General features: G+C 39.2%; 1 protein-coding gene across 4 annotated transcripts in view; it reads right to left on the bottom strand.

Annotated features, from left to right (window-relative positions):
* LOC144523132 (G-protein-signaling modulator 2-like) overlaps window positions 1–16,759 on the bottom strand; it is a 22,032-nt gene extending 5,273 nt beyond the window's left edge. Inside the window, exons 1-10 of one of the 4 annotated variants that reach the window (XM_078258466.1) lie at window positions 16,613–16,759; window positions 5,614–5,852; window positions 5,155–5,290; window positions 4,581–4,720; window positions 3,471–3,594; window positions 3,082–3,197; window positions 2,106–2,261; window positions 1,194–1,302; window positions 763–922; window positions 123–217 (exon numbers count right to left, since the gene is read on the bottom strand). In XM_078258466.1, coding sequence (XP_078114592.1) covers window positions 123–217; window positions 763–922; window positions 1,194–1,302; window positions 2,106–2,261; window positions 3,082–3,197; window positions 3,471–3,594; window positions 4,581–4,720; window positions 5,155–5,290; window positions 5,614–5,852; window positions 16,613–16,747 — 1,410 coding nt within the window. In that variant the 5' untranslated portion in view covers window positions 16,748–16,759. Of the gene's footprint in view, window positions 1–122; window positions 218–762; window positions 923–1,193; window positions 1,303–2,105; window positions 2,262–3,081; window positions 3,198–3,470; window positions 3,595–4,580; window positions 4,721–5,154; window positions 5,291–5,613; window positions 5,853–16,106; window positions 16,165–16,494 lie in introns of those variants that run through there. The other 3 variants (XM_078258467.1, XM_078258468.1, XM_078258469.1) reach the window with 3 other exon arrangements.

The raw sequence follows: 16,759 nt of genomic DNA, 5'->3' as shown, positions 1-16,759 counted from the left end.
TGAAATCAGAGTGACTTCCACTCCCACTGATTTGCAATGCATTGAAGACAAAAAAAAAAAAAAATACATTACATACTTCACATCATAAGTGTTTGTGCCTTGTAAAGTATTTTCACACATACTGGATGAGCCGATGAATCCCCAGTTTGAGTTTTGTCAGGACTTGGACTCAGTCCAGTCTCGGCACTGTCTCTTGTCCCTGGTTGAGACTTGACCCCTGAAACAAGAATACTAAATTCAACAGTGTGGCCACATGTTTTAATATTTATACCACACTTTCGCAACTACTAGACAACAGTGATGTTGAATGCTTTTTTCCCCTCAAAATTAGCAAAGCCGAGTTTTCAGTCTATTTATTTATATTTATAAATAAATACAGTCCATTTCTCTTTCCTGCCTCCGTTGGCACATTGTTGTGTTTTATGGTGCGTTACTGCTACCTGTAGGTCAGTGAAATAGTGTGACACCATTGGTAGGACTGTGAACCATTTCATCTGTGTGCACATGTGAGTGGATACATACCATTGCTGGAGGTAAAAAACACAAGGTAACTTTATTTTGTTTATGGAGAATAGATGTTCCATAGGACAGGATTTTACATCTTGAAATGTGTGCATGAAGATAACGCAACTGTGTGTTCTGTCATGTTGCTTAAAATGCAATTACACAGATTCACAAGTGTAACTGCATATTGCTACATGTTCCACAATGGATTTGTCAAAATTTCCTGAAAATGACAGGTCTTTCAGAGGAGGGATTTACCTTGGAGGCTGGGGTAACCCTGGTAGCCTGCTGGCAGAGCAGAGCTGTTAGTGTTAGTGTTGCGGAATATGTTGGGGTGGGTGTTGGACTTCAGGCCTACGACCAGCCGTAGGTCTGACAAGTTCATCGTGGCCGTCATCTCACCGCTTTTGTCTCCCGTCTGCAACATCAAAGTTAATGTAACCAAAGCTTAATATGAGCATGTGACAAATCAAAGACAAAACATATTATTGCTAAGTAAGATTCATTTTTATACTGGCTTTGCAGTTTGTATGTCCAGAACAATCCTCAATGAATGCATACATACACATGCTGCATACAAAAGAAGCTATTATTTCCTGCTGTTCCCCATACAACCAGTAGAGGGGGGTGTGGCCTGATGGCAGCGACTGATTGCACTCTGAGGGAGGAGGTACATGGTAAACAGTCACCTCTTTGGCAATTTCCAGATGTTTCTCAGCAAAGTACATTGCTTGCTGATGATTCCCCAGGGCGGTGTGGGCATTTCCTAGACTCCAGTACGCTCGTCCTTCACCCACTCTGCAGCGAGACACAAAGGGAAACAGGCTGAGCAACTTCAGCTGAGATTACGCAAGAATGGGAAGGGCATTCATCAAGCTATCATACAGCTCAATCAGAAAATCCTGATCCTAAACTGAGCGTATGCTGATTTCGCAACAACAGTTAGGATTCAACAATTATTTATCGTTAAATCAATCTCACGTCTGCGTACACATTTCACAGTGTACAAAAAAAAAAAAAAAAAAAATCCATTTTATACAACAATACCTTAGGTTCTACTTATGGAAAAATATTTGTATGAGTAAATAGACATTTTCAAAACCAATAATCACAGTCTGTCTCTCTCTCTCTCTCTCTAATTGTATTCCTTGTATGCGACTAAGCCTATACACACAAAAAAGGTTACAACATTAAAAAGCTAAACATGTGTCCACCTGAAAACTTAAGTTAGTCAAGGAGGAGATTGTTTTAAATATAATCTATAAAAGGATTGTCATGTTTTATAAACTGAATACAATTTGTAATCTGTAAATAGAATGTCTATGTCTTGCTGATGTGCATGTGGATCTGCATCTGCCATTATGTGTTAATTACATTAAATCCCATTGCAAGACCCCAAATGCTGTTTCCTTGTGACTGTCTGCTTTTCTGTGTTTCTGCCATTTACTGTAGCTTCATGGGTGTTGGCAGCAACACCACCACCACCACATTTTGGCAGGTAATTAGTTCAGGGGCCACCCACAGATAAATTGCACATGCTCATTATACTTCAAAAGGCAGTTTGCCAGAAAGCTGACAACAAATGGCTTTATGGCAGATACCTGTCACTGAGATCCTGAGCAATGACCAGATGTTTGAGATGGTAATCAATGGCTCTCTCATAGTCCTGCAGTAGTGTGTAGGTGTTGCCTAGACTGTAACAGGCTTGGGCCTCCACTGCTTTGTCCTTTAAAAGCCTGGCCAGCTGCAGAGTTCTCCTGGGGGCGAAACAGAAGAGGAGGAAGACGGTCAAAGAATGTCTAGGGTGGGAGCAGGAGAATGATAGTTATCTGCTACTTTCTTTTCTTGTTGCAATTTTCCAACGGCCTATGTATCAAGAACATGCTGGAGTAAGATATTAATGTAGATGTAAATAAAAAATTTTTTTGGGGGGCTTCCCCCCCCCCCCATTTATTATGAAGTGACAGTTGATAGACATGAAAGGGGGAGAGAGATGGGGGATGACATGCAGCATAGGGCAGCAGGTCGGATTTGAACCCGCGCCGCTGCAGTACTCTTACTGGGTGAGCTAGAGGCCGCTCCGATGCAAGTATTTTTAAAGGACATTATAAAGGTGTTTATTTATACAGCAGCCTCCGCTTATGAATGTCGACAGGAGGAGTTATAGTTGCTGATAAATACATGAAACACTTATCTGCTTACAACTACATCATAGTGTGTTATAAACTATTTAATGTTTATATACTGCTTATAAATGCTGGAAAAGGGAGTATAAAGTGTTGCAAACAAGACTCATTTTCAGCTGATGTGATGAACCAATTTTTACCATGTGTAATCAGATTTTTCCTTATCTAATTGACTTATGGTTGTGTATTCTTAAGTGAAATCACATGTTCTCGCTTCTTAAACTTTTACAGTACAAAGAAGAAAAAGTATTTCAGGATCAGGACTGTGCTTAAATGAAAAACAACATCAGCGTACTTGTTTTGTTTCCAAGTATGATGATGACATACAGAAATATCTGCAAATGACCCATCACGAAGTGAGAAAGGCCTCGAGCCTCACTTGTTTACTCACTTGTAATGACCAGCCGCCACTTCAAACTGGCTGAGGAATATGTGAGCATTGCCAAGGTTACAGTGGGCCCTCCTCTCAGCAGACTTATCCCCAAACTCTTTAGCGATGAGCAGCCGCTGCCAAACAGGACAAACAGTAGGGTGCACATTACTCAGGTCAGGATTAACCGGAAACATTGAGGTAATCAAGACGAACACAGCTTCCACGATCATGAGGTCAGACAAACCAAATATTTATGTGGATCTTAACGAATGTGTCCAATATCAACTTTGTTGATAGACAAGTTGTCACTTGTCTATCAAAAAGGTACTTGAAAATACAGAGAAGAAAGCCAGTTTGAAGCAGGTGACGTGTAGCAGACACTGAAGCTGTACATGTTTACCACCTACCTTTTCATGTGCGGCTGCTGCAGCGTCAAAGTCACCCAGCAGATAGTAAGTGTTGCCAAGGTTACCATGGGTGCGACCCTGGGCTGCCCGATCACCCAACTCCTTCACCAGGCCCAGGTTTGCTCTTTGTAAAAAAACAAAAACGAAGAAACACATTTACACACGTTTTTAATTTTCACACTTTTTAATTGCTTAGTTTTCATGAAAAACAAAATAAAAAAAAACATTTGTGTTTTCAGGAGGATTTGTCAGGACAACACCCAGCGAGCCCTCGCAACAAAAATGATCCTTTCCCCTTTCTCCTACAGAGATTTTACCTACAGACTAAATGACTGGACAAGAGGGACAACTTTATCAAAACTTGAGGCAGCCAAGGTTTTGTTATACAGCATCCAACCAGCTTAGACTATGCTACATTTTAAATCTGCATGTAGACATTTGTGGGTGGCAAATTCACAAAAAAATAACCACATCTGCATCTTACTTGAGGGTACACGGATACAAAGTAGAGCAGTGGGCTGATGATAAAATATGAATATGGTACTGAGAATGATTTAAAAAGAACAGATCTTTATTTGCCATGCTGAGATCTGGTATGTTACCACTTACTGTTGAAACTGGGTGCTATGTATGAAGGAAAGAAGATTTGATTTTACTGGGAACTGCAAAATACTGTTTAGTAAGATATAAACAAATATTGCTTTTTTAAATATGGATGATGCACAAAGACTGAGTTGGCTGTTCACATTAAATTAGCCAGTTACTTGAGGAAAGCCTGAGAGATGGGGAAACAGCACTTTTATCAGGATAAACTGTATGTAGTTCTTTTCAGTGTACAGTTCATTTGGAATTTGTCCACACAAATGTTATTTGAAAGAACATACATTTTTTCTGTTCTTTTGTTTTTGTTTATGTATTACTGGAAAATGCAGGTTTTGTAAAACAGCCGTTTCCTTGTAATCCCATGCGAGTTGGGCTAAAAAAAGGTTATTGTTGGGGGGAACAAACCTGTGAGGTATTGGCAATTTAACAATCAAGTCACTTGTATCATTCCTCAGGGCTTTCAAAATAAATGCAAAACAACAAATATGTTTCGTAAAACCAACTCACTCATAGTAATGTGCAGCTTTCTTCAGGGCTATCCGGGCCTCCTCTGGGAACTCTCCTGGCTCGGCTCCAGTCCAGCAGATGCTTTTGCCCTTGGCGTGGTAAACGTTCCCGAAATTATACAGCGCTCGAGCCTGCCCAACCTACAGCACGCACACCAGATTTTCACAGACGGAAACCAGAGTATTTCCAGTATGACCAGTGCTGTAATTACATACTTAAAATACACTCACACCAGACCTGCTTTTTTTTGCATGTGGGCTGGCAAACTATTCTAGATGTTTGTACGCCGACGCTTCGCAGTTATCGTGCATACCAAAAAACGTTCTGTGGCTGCAAAGCAAGTCGTGCGGTACCATTGAAAACAATTTTGGATCCATTTATTCTAATCAAAGCAAGCCCTTCTAGTCAGTGACTGAAGTTTAGAATTACAATTATAAACTTTGAATGGTAAAAAGTCATCCATTATCAGTTTGTTAAGATAAAGGGACTAAAGGGATGCTTCGCCTACAGTATAACTAAATATCTATCTTGTTGTAGTTCTTAAATATCACAAAAAAAAAAAAATATGACCCACCTTGTCATACATGGCTCTGGTGATTTCCAAATGTCTTTGGCAACAAACCACTGCTTCATCATACCGCCCTAAAAGCTTTAATGTGTTCCCAAGGTTGCCACTGGCCTTTGCCTCACCAAGTTCATCTCCAATTGTTCTGGGATTTCAGAGGAGAAAAACAAAAAACACATTAGGAAATCATTAGACTGGAGATTAGTGGATTACAGAAGTGTAGAAGTACGAAAACACAAGATGCAAGAAAATAATTTACAGCTGCAAGCAACAATACATTGGAGTCAAGAGTCTAGAAATGTAATCATGGAGAGGGAGACTGATTAAAAAAGTTTTAGCCTTTGTTCAGAATATATTGTTAGAGTTTAATCTTAAATAATTTGCCTTGGACCTGTATGCACGGTCGCTAACCCCAGTTAAAAAATCGTTCCAGCAGAAACACAGGGATTTTTCAATGAAACTGTTTACCTAGTAAGTGTGAGGTCATGCCGATGGTACTCTAGGGCTTTGTTGTACTCTTGCAGGTGAAAGTAGGCATTGCCCAGCTGGCTGTAGATGGCGCTAAGGATTTGAAGGTCCTCTGTTCCAACCTGGATGGCAGACTCAAAGGAGGACACGCCGGCACGATAGTCACCAGCTTTACAGAGGCGCTCACCTTCCAGAGCCAGGTCCAGACATGATGACTCCATCCTGCAGGGAAGTGGGATCTACATGAGAAGTGTCCAAAAGTCATGATATTGTTGAAATAACTATATGGGGAGCTGAATTATATCCCCTATGTTACATTAGTGCACTCAGAGGAAGGGCTTACTGCGTTTGTTACTATGGACATAGATGCAATATTTGAGACAAAACAGCTTGAATACGATAATTGACTGCAGTGTCAAAATGAACTAGACTTCTTAAAAAGGGCAGCAACTAACAATTGTATTCAGTATTGATTCATCTGCCAATAATTATTCCGGTTAATTGATTCATCTTTTACTTCAGTCCAACGGGACCTTTTCAAAATGTATTGTTTTGTCTGACCAATTGTCCAACCAAAGATAGGAGTTTAAAATTATATAGAACAGAGAAAAGAAGAAATATTATATCTATTTTTATATATATTTGAGAAGCTGAAACTAGAGAATGTTTGGCATTTTTTTTTTTTTTGCCAAACATTTAATTGTTGCTCGGAATTTATTTATTTATTTTTTAAATCGATTAATCAAAACCGTATATAAACTGGGAACTATATTCTCAGAAGGCGAAGCACTGCTACTTCTGCAACTTGGGCGGAGTGATTTGCACGCAGCACCTGAGAAGCCCCGTGGTGAGGAGCAGAGAGTAAAATCTGTGCTTTTCAGGTGTTGCGCTAATCACTCCGCCCAAGTAGCAGTGCTTCGCCTTCTGAGAATATAGTTCCCAGTTTGTATACGGTTAGAAGATAGCCGTGTCTCATGTGACCTTGTTATTTGTACACGCTGTGACTATACAAATCACAACATGTAAATAGGAAAATGTTGACATTATTTTGTCACTTATTGGGAGCAGTAGGCTAGATGGAACCGGTTACCTCCAGGATCTGTGCTAACCAGGCTAGCGGTGGGGGTGTCAGACAGAGTTACGACATGCACGGAGATGAGAAGGGTATGTATGGACTTGTCTAACTCTGGAGGTTACGGTGAATAAGCTAAAGTCCCAATAAGTCGGCGTGTTCCTTTAAGCAGAGAGAAGACTAGACCATGTGAAGCCACAGACGTGGACTTTAAATCCAAAATAGGACAGAGCATTTCCTGTCTGGCATGAGTCTAAAAACTCCCAAATTAACCTGAAGTGAAAATATGTGCCTTACATTTAACCATGAACACAAAGTAAACGCATGTGTATGTGGTAAGGATTATCATTTTATAGCCTCCACACCCTTTCTAAGAAACAAGATCATCCATTTTTGTCAACATCAGACTGCCAGTAATGAAAAAAGAAACAAGAGTGAATACGTCATACGATTGTAAAATAAATCCAGTCATCCATTAGTCACAGGACATCCAGCATGTACTTCATTTATGGGATGCAGTGTCAAGATAACATTTTAGCTGAATTTAAGTCCTATTCCAGTTGACTGATTCTAAATTTGGACCAACCAAACACTCTACTTCTTTGTATTGATTCAGACCTAGAAAGAGGTCATGTTTACAAACTGAATTCAATCTTTCTTATACAGAAATTAAAAACAATTTGGTTTTAAATGCAGATCACATTAAAACAAAGTACATTTGCCAGTATGAATTTTCATTTGAATAATCACAAGTTTATCTCTTAATGTCCCAAATTAAAACAAGTAGAGCTGTAGCTCTTAAAAGGGGTGTGACTACTCCCCTTCCATGTTGACTTTTGAGCCCCCCAGAGAGACCCAGTATTAGGGCTCCCAGACAGACGTCAGGTCCTCACAGTCTGACCCCCCCAAATGAATTGCTTCGGTTAGGGTTAAGGTCAGCCATTCCTAGCAAATTAGACAAATTATGTTGCATTTGCTGCAGGACTCCGTTATTTATTATCCAGTCTACTTACTGTATTAATAATTGAGAAATGACTGACCAAATGTGGCTTCATATAATTTGCATATTACAAATCAATGTTGTCCTGCCTTAACTGCTTTCTAAACTTAGAGGTTTCCCCTATCTCCCTTCACTGGTACTACTTAAACACAGCTTGGTGGCAAGATAATCATTTAATCTTGGCTTGACAGCAGGGACCTTCATTCAGAAGTGAGAGTTGATGCAGAGACTTCAGAAACATATATTAGAAAATTAAAAAAAAAAAAATATTGTTGGGTTCTTGGTGCCTAAAGATATTTCTATGATTTTCTTTGATAGTTTACCCAGTCATGTTGGGAAACCTATGGATGAATCTGCCATGAGTATTACTAGAGCTAAAAAACTAAGAAAATGTCATCTATGTTGACATGGTTCCTGACATCTAACAGAGCAATTCATTACCTGAGTCAATGCCAAGTGACATACCAATGTGCAGACCCACCTACCTGTTGCCTCTCCCCATTCTAATGCACTTAAGACAGTTTGACACGACGGACATTTCACGTTTCCCGATCACTCTCTAGAGCAAACACAGCTCTTTCAGTGCAACATCCCATCTTCTTTTCCTTCATGTGCATACACATAATGTAGACAGCCACAGTGTCCCAATTTCATAAAAAGAAAACGCGGCTCCAAAGGATCTGCTGCTGTCCCTCAGAGCGCTCTGCTAACCCGTAGTAACAGCAAAACAAAGGACTTAATCCGCTCAGCATTCACATCAACCTTAACGGTCAGGAGCCGGGGCGATAGACCTTTTGTTTAAGACAACACAGATTAACACCAGGTTGCTACCAATCAGAGATGAACCAAGAGACAACGGTCAGCTAGGTTGCCAAGTTTAGCTGACGGTCGTATTTCTCTACGACTTAGCCATTGGTAACCTGCATCTCTAAGCCACCTGATGTATGTGTCACTTCCAATTAGGCCAGATCTCAGTGGTAATTAGAGCGGTAAGTTTCTCCAGTGAACCCTAAGGCTATTTGCTCAACACTCCAAGAAATAAGCATTCAGCAGCAAGCAGCATGGGTGGGTGAGAATTATTCTATAGACCTGTCAAATTATTTACCTGTACGATAGTATACATTTTAATGAGACAGACTATTCATTGTTGGATTTCTGTTCTAAATTGCCGTTCTCAATTCTCAATGATTTCTTAGGGCAAATCCCATCAATCCCTCCAAAGCCTTTAGTAACTAAGCTGTAGCCGATCCAGAGAAATCCACTTGTCTGAATTAACCAAGAAGTCTACACCAATGTGCCCTCTAGGGGGAGAAACTGGAATAAGCCATGTGACAGCTGTCACCTCAGTTAACCAAAAGTCATTCAATCATTATATAATAAGGGTGAATATTGGGAAGAAACCAACCATTGTGCATGTTTAAATTTAGACTAGTAAAAATCTAATAAAGCTTTCTGAATGCCTTTTCTCTTACAGCAACTCTGAGCACAGAGTCACCTTAAGGGCAGATGCTCTAGTGCCATTTGCCCTTGTCACTTTTAGGCGGGCACCGACATTTTAAAACAAACCCAACATCTTCCTGCTATTTCCTATCTAGAAGGTATATTGCTGCTAGTGCTTGAGGCTGGAACTGCAAGTCTCTGGTTATCAGATTGTATTCAGTAACAGGTAACAGACTAGCCTGCAGCTTATTGACAGAGTGTGGAATTCATTCGAGGAAAATGTGCCGATGATGCACCAACTTGACAAGGCTTGTGTGTAATACCCAACATTACAATGGGGTGAGGCAATATATCAATTCTACCCTACAATGACAACATCCTGCAATCAGGTGCATATTCTCACAATTGTTTCAGTCGTACCATGAAATATTTACATTGTGGTTAGTAAGGACCTCCCGTAGTCTACTCAGCATCCTTCAGTTAGCCAATAAGGTGTCATGTTACTGCCACAGAAAAAACTGTTGCTACTATACCCACATCTATGTGGACACACAAATCTGTAAAATTACCTATAGTAACAGGCAGGTGTTACTTAAAGGAAACTTGATAAAATAATATTGAATTATATTTGAACATTGAACTGATTATGTTGGATATTCCCTTTTGAAATGTATAAAATCATTTAAAAAAAAACAAGAAAAAACACATTAAACCAGCAATATAGATAGAAGAATAATCTTTACATTTTCTCAATTAATTGATTGGTCAATAAAACATTTAAGCAGCAGATATTTACTTGCTGTAACCACAGAATTTTGGCGTTTTTGCTTAAAAAGTTATTTCAACTATTATACGATTATTATTAAAGTTTTTCCAATATATTTTTTTTAATTGATGGACTAACTAATTAAGTGACTTATTGGTCAGCTCTAGTCTAGTCCATATTAAATAATATGAGGTTAATCTATAATGAAAGTATTTAGGCCATCTGCGTTTATCACAATATATGAAGAGCAAAAATCTGTAAACTCTCTTCAGATACTAAGCAATGATAACCGATAATTGTGCAGTCATTTTAAATTTAGAAAGCATAGAAAGATACTATATTTAGGTTATTGTGACACTAAATATATACAGCCTACCTCTGGCGGACATGAAGTAAATGCCCTCTGTCCAGTGCATAGTGCAGAGAAATGCTGCCATACATGACAGTCAGCCTGGTAGTCCTAACTAGAGCCAGAGACTGAACCACATGATGGAGCCCTGTCAACTGTCAAGCTGAAGGGGTATTTGAAAGAATCTGGGGACTAACTTGACAATGACTTGTCATTGTCATTGGTAAAGGCTGGTTTCCATTGGACAACACAAGAATTCCGCCGTCATACTATCTCTGTCTCACCTCTTATCTTGAAACTGGAGCTGGGAAGCAAGAGCACTCACTGACACACACTGTCATGTGTTCGCACCAGCAACGTCTTGTTTCATTCATTCAACAAACAACCAATCAAGTACTTCTGAGCGGATGCAGATGGGAAAGCACTTGAATCCGCAATGCCCTACATTTTAAATATATTCATTGATGCTTCAGTTGCCAGACAGATATTTTGTAGAAGCTGCCAGTTCTAGAGCAGAAACAATTAGTCACTCAAGCGAAAATTAACTGGCAACAATTCTGATAATTGTATAATTAATAATCATTTTAGTAACCTTTTGAGCAAAAATGACATCAAATTCACTGGTTGTAAAACGTGCATATTTGCTAGTTTTCATAGTCCCCTATAGTGAAATACTGACTTTAAAATGTAAAACTAATAGTCTGGTAAATTCAATTCAACATTTTGACTCTCAAAACCTCTGACTCATTTGGTAGACCAAATGATTAAATGATCAAGAAATCCATTGACAGACTAAATCGATAATGAAAATAAGCACCTGTTGCTGCCTAGTCTCACACTACCAGACCTAATCAAAGTCTGGCTGCACCACTTATCGATTCTGGGAGAGAGGAAAGCACTCTGGCTCGTTTGTATTTATTTAAAACAATGTTTTTTTTTTTTTTTTTAAATGATGTTTATACTTGTGCGCTGGTGCGTGCGTCGAGCCGGCCATGTGTGTGTGTGTGTGTGTGTGTGTGTAAGTAGGCTATGGCGAAAGCTCTGCCTGGAGCCTGCACAGAACTGTAAAACAAGCGGCGCCGCAGGAAACTGCCGTGACCTAACGCGACACACACAACGTGGAAGGTGTGTTGTTGTTGCCACAGCCAGAAGACACATTTAGTTTCAAAAGAAGCTGGAGGCAGCAAAAAAACAAAACACAGCTGGCTAAACTATTTAAAAATAGCGGGTTTGTTCAGGACACCCCCGTCTGTCGCTTTCACGTCACCTTTTTGGCTCACCTCAGCTCGCTTGGAACCTTGACTGAGGTGGTACTTAAAAAAAAAAAAAAAAAAATACCTGTTAGCAGGTACCAGGTACTTTTTTTCGTAATGGAAAACCAAAAAAGGCGAGTAGAGTCGAGCAGGTACCATGTAATGGAAAAGCGACTTTAGTCAGTTTCCAGCTGAGGCAATACTGACAACTTTCCCTCATGATTCTATAACATGCAATACGCAACTTTAACAAAAAAATAAATACAGAAAACATGTTGTGGCCACTTTTGCAGATAAACCTAGCAAGTACTGGGTAGGATAGGGTTCTGAGGGTATTTTCAGACACACAGATGATTTTGGCCTGCTCTGATATTGTTTTCAATTTAAACAAATGTAAGCAGTATTTTCCAAGTTGCATTACTTTTTTTGTATTCAGCACAAAGTCAGCTACACTAATATCTAAGTAGAATGTATTTCATTGTAAAAAAATAAAATAAAAAAAATAACTGGTAGATGAACACGTTTTAAAAAAGTACTTTAAGAAGTGCGATGGAAACTGTGAAAAAAAAAAAAACCATTCTGTTATACGGTACCACTCACACAAATAACAAAAAGTTAATTTCCTGCCTAATTTTACCAGCCACTTTTTCCAGAATTCAAATTTATAAAAGAAAGTGCACTAGCATATTTTGAATTGCTTCAATACATCATTATTTATTATTATTATATATTTTATTAATATAGGCAAATAAAAAGTGATGCGAGACCATGGTAAAATTGTGTTGTGACTCATCTCTCAGTAACATAGCATTAACCAGTCCCTCCAGGATTTCGCTGCCTTTTTTTGAGATTGGTGCGGCCCAAAATGCCTGATTTTGCGGGAGCTTTTGTAAAAAATTACGATAAAAGTTGCGATGATGAGGTTTGTTGCAATAAAGTTGCGAGATACAGTGAAAGTTGCTTTTTTTGTATAGTTCTTTAAAAATAAAAAGGAAACTTATTTTGGGGAGAATAAAATTACTCTGGGCTGAGTTGTCCTAGTAACCTTAATAAAAAGGCTCAGGATGCTGCAAATGGTGGTATAATATGAAAATGGCTGGTGGATTTAAGACAAAAAAAATTATAATTTATTGAATGAATCAAATTTGAACATTTGTCAGTGGCTTGTTGATCTTTACATTGTTAGTTAATGTCCTAACCTGGCCTGGGACACACATCCATACGATTTTATAGTAAGTACTTATTGGACTTCAACTTATCATTGCACTTACAATAACGACCGCAGCTGTCCACAATTTAGGTCATCGTGTACGTCTCATCTCCATTTTTCCTGCATCCACCATGTGTGTGGGTGTGGGTGTGTGTGGTGGGGGGGTGTGGGTGTGATTCTGGGTGTGTGTTCAACTGAGCAGCAGAGAGCCGACAGGATTAAAACAGCAGCAGCTCTCAGCGACCGAAAAATTGTTAAAGCGTACATTGATGTTTAATACAGGTTGGCAGGACCGTCTGAAATGTTTTGCTTTGTCTTTCGCTGTACATTTTGTCAATGCGCCACTTGTTCGAAAAGTAGGCTACCTTCTCTTTTCCTTTACTCCGCCCTCAACAGTTTGTACATTCATAGCTAATGCTGACTCCGGGGATATGTCGCCACCTCAGCTCAGCTACATGGTGTCACGGACTAGCGCTGAAAACTACTTGACAAAAGTCTGGAGTTGACGGAAATATGCATGGTCAAAGCCCCGGCTGTGAACGGTTTCATTTCCTATAAGTTCTTCACAATAAAAGTCCTCCGTTATTTTGGTATTTGAATGTTTTTATTATGAAGCAGCAAAATCCGGAAATGTTGGGCATTCATTAGCAGTAATGTAACGCGACTCCTATAAGCATTGGGCATTGTTTCTTAGCAACAGCATTCTTTGACAAAAGCTGTCCAATCCGTTACAAGGAATGTTTTACAATCCACCCGCCACTGTGTCTGGTATACAAGGCAAAGTCACCCGCCATTTTGAAAAAGTACCCGCCATTGGCTGGTGGCGGGTGCTAATTTTCCATCCTGGTACCACTACATCTCTACTCACTACATATCAGTTTCCAGCAAAACAGACCGAAAGCAGAGAATACATGTCATGTAGGCTACTTCTTTACAAATGAAATACATGTCAGACTGACTGTTGAATGTGATTCGTTTTTAGAAATGTCTCGTGATATATTGTCTCTAGAAATGAGTTATTCAACTTTTGTTTTTGTTCAAGAAGGAAAAGAAAATCGCAATACCCATGCTGCGTTCCAGACACAATTTTTAGCCCGTAAGTTACGACTTCAAGTCACGACTCACAACTTGGTAGCGTTCCAGGCAAAGTCACGACAAACCCTTCTAGCTAGCATTAGCGTTAGCTAGCATTAGCGTTAGCTAGCGGATACCTACCGTTGACGTTAGCTCGCGCTAGCTGATGCTAGCGATTTCTAGTCGGCAACATATTTCGGGCTTAATTTAATAAACATAACCTGTAGTAGTACACAATCGTATGTGTATTGTTTTGATAACAATGTGTGGAATTACTTTACGTTGCCTATTTATGTCCATTTCTCACAGTTAATCACTGGCATCTGTACAGCATCAAAGTGAGTTGGGTTTGAGCTATCCCTGTGGAATGTTTACTGCTGTGACTAATTAATTAATGTGAAAAGTTTTATGTTTAATCTAATACAGATGATTAAAAAAAAAATTACATTATTTGGCAGTGGACACATTGTAAAGTGTAAATTATATGATTTCTGTCAATAATTTTGTCATGCTTGTATGATAAAAACTCATAAAGCTAATACATGACGCATATCCTAATCCCTAATTCTGATGAGTTCCGCTGGCCAGAGGGTTAATTTAATGTGGCTTTTTTGCTGTATTAGTATTACATTTAAATAGGCTCATGATCAGCAACAATACTTAGTCACCAGTTCGTCAAGGATTCGTCCTATTTGTGCAAAACTCCCACGAGCATGTCACAACAGAAACTTCAGCAGGCCAGGGAACATTTCATCCACTCTTCCTCCCATTTTGGTCATCATTTGTTTAGATATTTCTGCACATACCATTGCATTGAGCTGTGCTGGACTTGTCTGCCTCCCTGTTGGCCTGAATGAGCCCATTATCCTATGACCTCATTCACTGACTGAAGTGTTTTCACCCAAAAATCTCCAGCTGACTGCATGATTTTATGTTGATTGCATCATCCAAAGACAGTGTAGGCAACTGCGCAAAAATCCCGAGGGTGCAGCGGTTTCGGATGCACCGACCACAATGTCTGGCAACAATCACACCATGGTCAAAGTCACTTTAGCTCTTTGTAATATTTGTCAAACGGTAACTTCCCTTTGTGACCTGTCTGCATGTTTTACATTATTTTTTTCCAGTTGCGTTTAAATCGTGGGTTGTAGCTATCAAAGTAAAGAAAAAGAAAGGCAGCATAAGCTATCAAAAAAATACTAGCACCTTTCTAATCCCCCATTAAATGCACAGTAAAAAGCTGCAGATTGCACTGAAAAGTATTCTTAAACAAATGGAATAACAACAACACGGGGACACACTTTGCAGTTACATTTGCACAGTTTGTCACTGCCTCTCATGTAGCATTACAATAGGTCAATCAATATCAAGAAACACTGAAGGACAAATCCAACAGGAACTGAGATGTATGGCCATGTTAAACAAAACCACAACAGAAAGTACCAAATACTTGCCCTTTCACTTTTAATTTTATCGAGCCCATCTTAATTTGTGTAAATGTAATGTTAATATCATCTGTTTGTAACTTTAACTATCCCTAGAGTAGCTCTCTGAATTGCTGGAAGGATTGATGTGTAGGCCTTCTGTAAATGAAGTGAGAGCTATCAGTTGACATTTACAATTCCTATAGGCCTTTATAAAACAGAGCTCCATTAACGTCGCAATGACAGAACCACGACAGGAGTGTGTATGCTAGCCATTAAAGTTCAAAATCCTAAAAGGAAGCCGTTTTTCCCCCACCACACAGAGTTGGCACAGCATCAATGTGCCAAGTGTTAAAAATGGCACAGAAAAGCTTTAGTTTCTTTACAAACACCTGCAACAAATATAAAAGCTGTTACTTGACTCTTTTTTACTTTAGTTCTTAGTAGAAAAATGATTACTCGCACAAACGAAAAGTACTGCCGATATGAAACGGTATAAAACAGCTCTTTGCTTTGAGTAAGTCATTTAGTCACATATGCTAGAGATAAACCATAACCACTTCAATATGTAATGCAGCCAACTAATCCCTGTCCAATTAAGGGATGCTCTCCAAAGTGAAAACCATATTTTCTTTTGAAGAAAGAGTCATTTAAAAGAACCATCATTAGCGACTCAACCCTAACCCTGCGTGGTAAAAGAGGTCAGGCAAAGTTAAATGATAAACGGAGCTGCAACACCATCACAGTAGCTAGGCTTCTCCGCAATCACAGCCATTCTAGATTAGTTAAGTGTGCTTCATGTAGAAGTGAAATGACAATTAATAATATAAAGTGTAAACGTGTAGAGAAGATACTCGGTTACTGGAAAGAGAGCAGATTTAACGTTAATAACTGCAATTAATTACCATTGCTGCGTCCTATAAAAGTAGTCAGATCCTGTTGTTATGAAAGCTGCAAATTAGTCAAACTATTTATGGTGGAGACTCATGATGACACAACCACCATGATGATGATGACTGTTTAGCAAAAACATACTAGACTGGAAACGAGTCAGTTTACTATGAACATGCCATCACATGCTCGCTGTCTGACTAAACGGCAGACAACATTGAAGCGGAGAGACGTTGTCTACTAAGTATAAAGTCCAAACCGAGTACGAAAATAGCTAAATAAACCAACGTTTTACGCGTTTAGCTAACGTTGACTTTACTGGTCATTTGGGTAATGTACCACGACAATAAGTCGAACACAAAAAACTGTTCAGGTAACGTTAACTTTAATCATTTTACCTACCTCAAACTGAAGTACGCGAATACACCACAAACATGGTTTCAGCTTCAGAAAATATTTCCAGCGACTTAAAAACTTTTTACCAAATATTTCGCCTAGTTGTTTAATAAACTATACTCACTCGTCCATATGGGAGGACGATGACGCCGTTGTCTCGGGAAGCAGAAGTTGAAGAAGCCACTCCTCGCGCTGAAAATCTGCCTCCAATTAGGATTCCATGGTTGCTGCCTTCATGTGCCATCGGAATGGTTGACATCGCAACTTAAAC

Source organism: Sander vitreus, chromosome 9 (genome assembly GCF_031162955.1).
Source record: "Sander vitreus isolate 19-12246 chromosome 9, sanVit1, whole genome shotgun sequence".
In the NCBI taxonomy this organism is placed as follows: domain Eukaryota; kingdom Metazoa; phylum Chordata; class Actinopteri; order Perciformes; family Percidae; genus Sander; species Sander vitreus.
The sequence above is the reverse complement of the archived record's forward strand: the minus strand, read 5'-3'. Positions and strand labels throughout refer to the sequence as shown.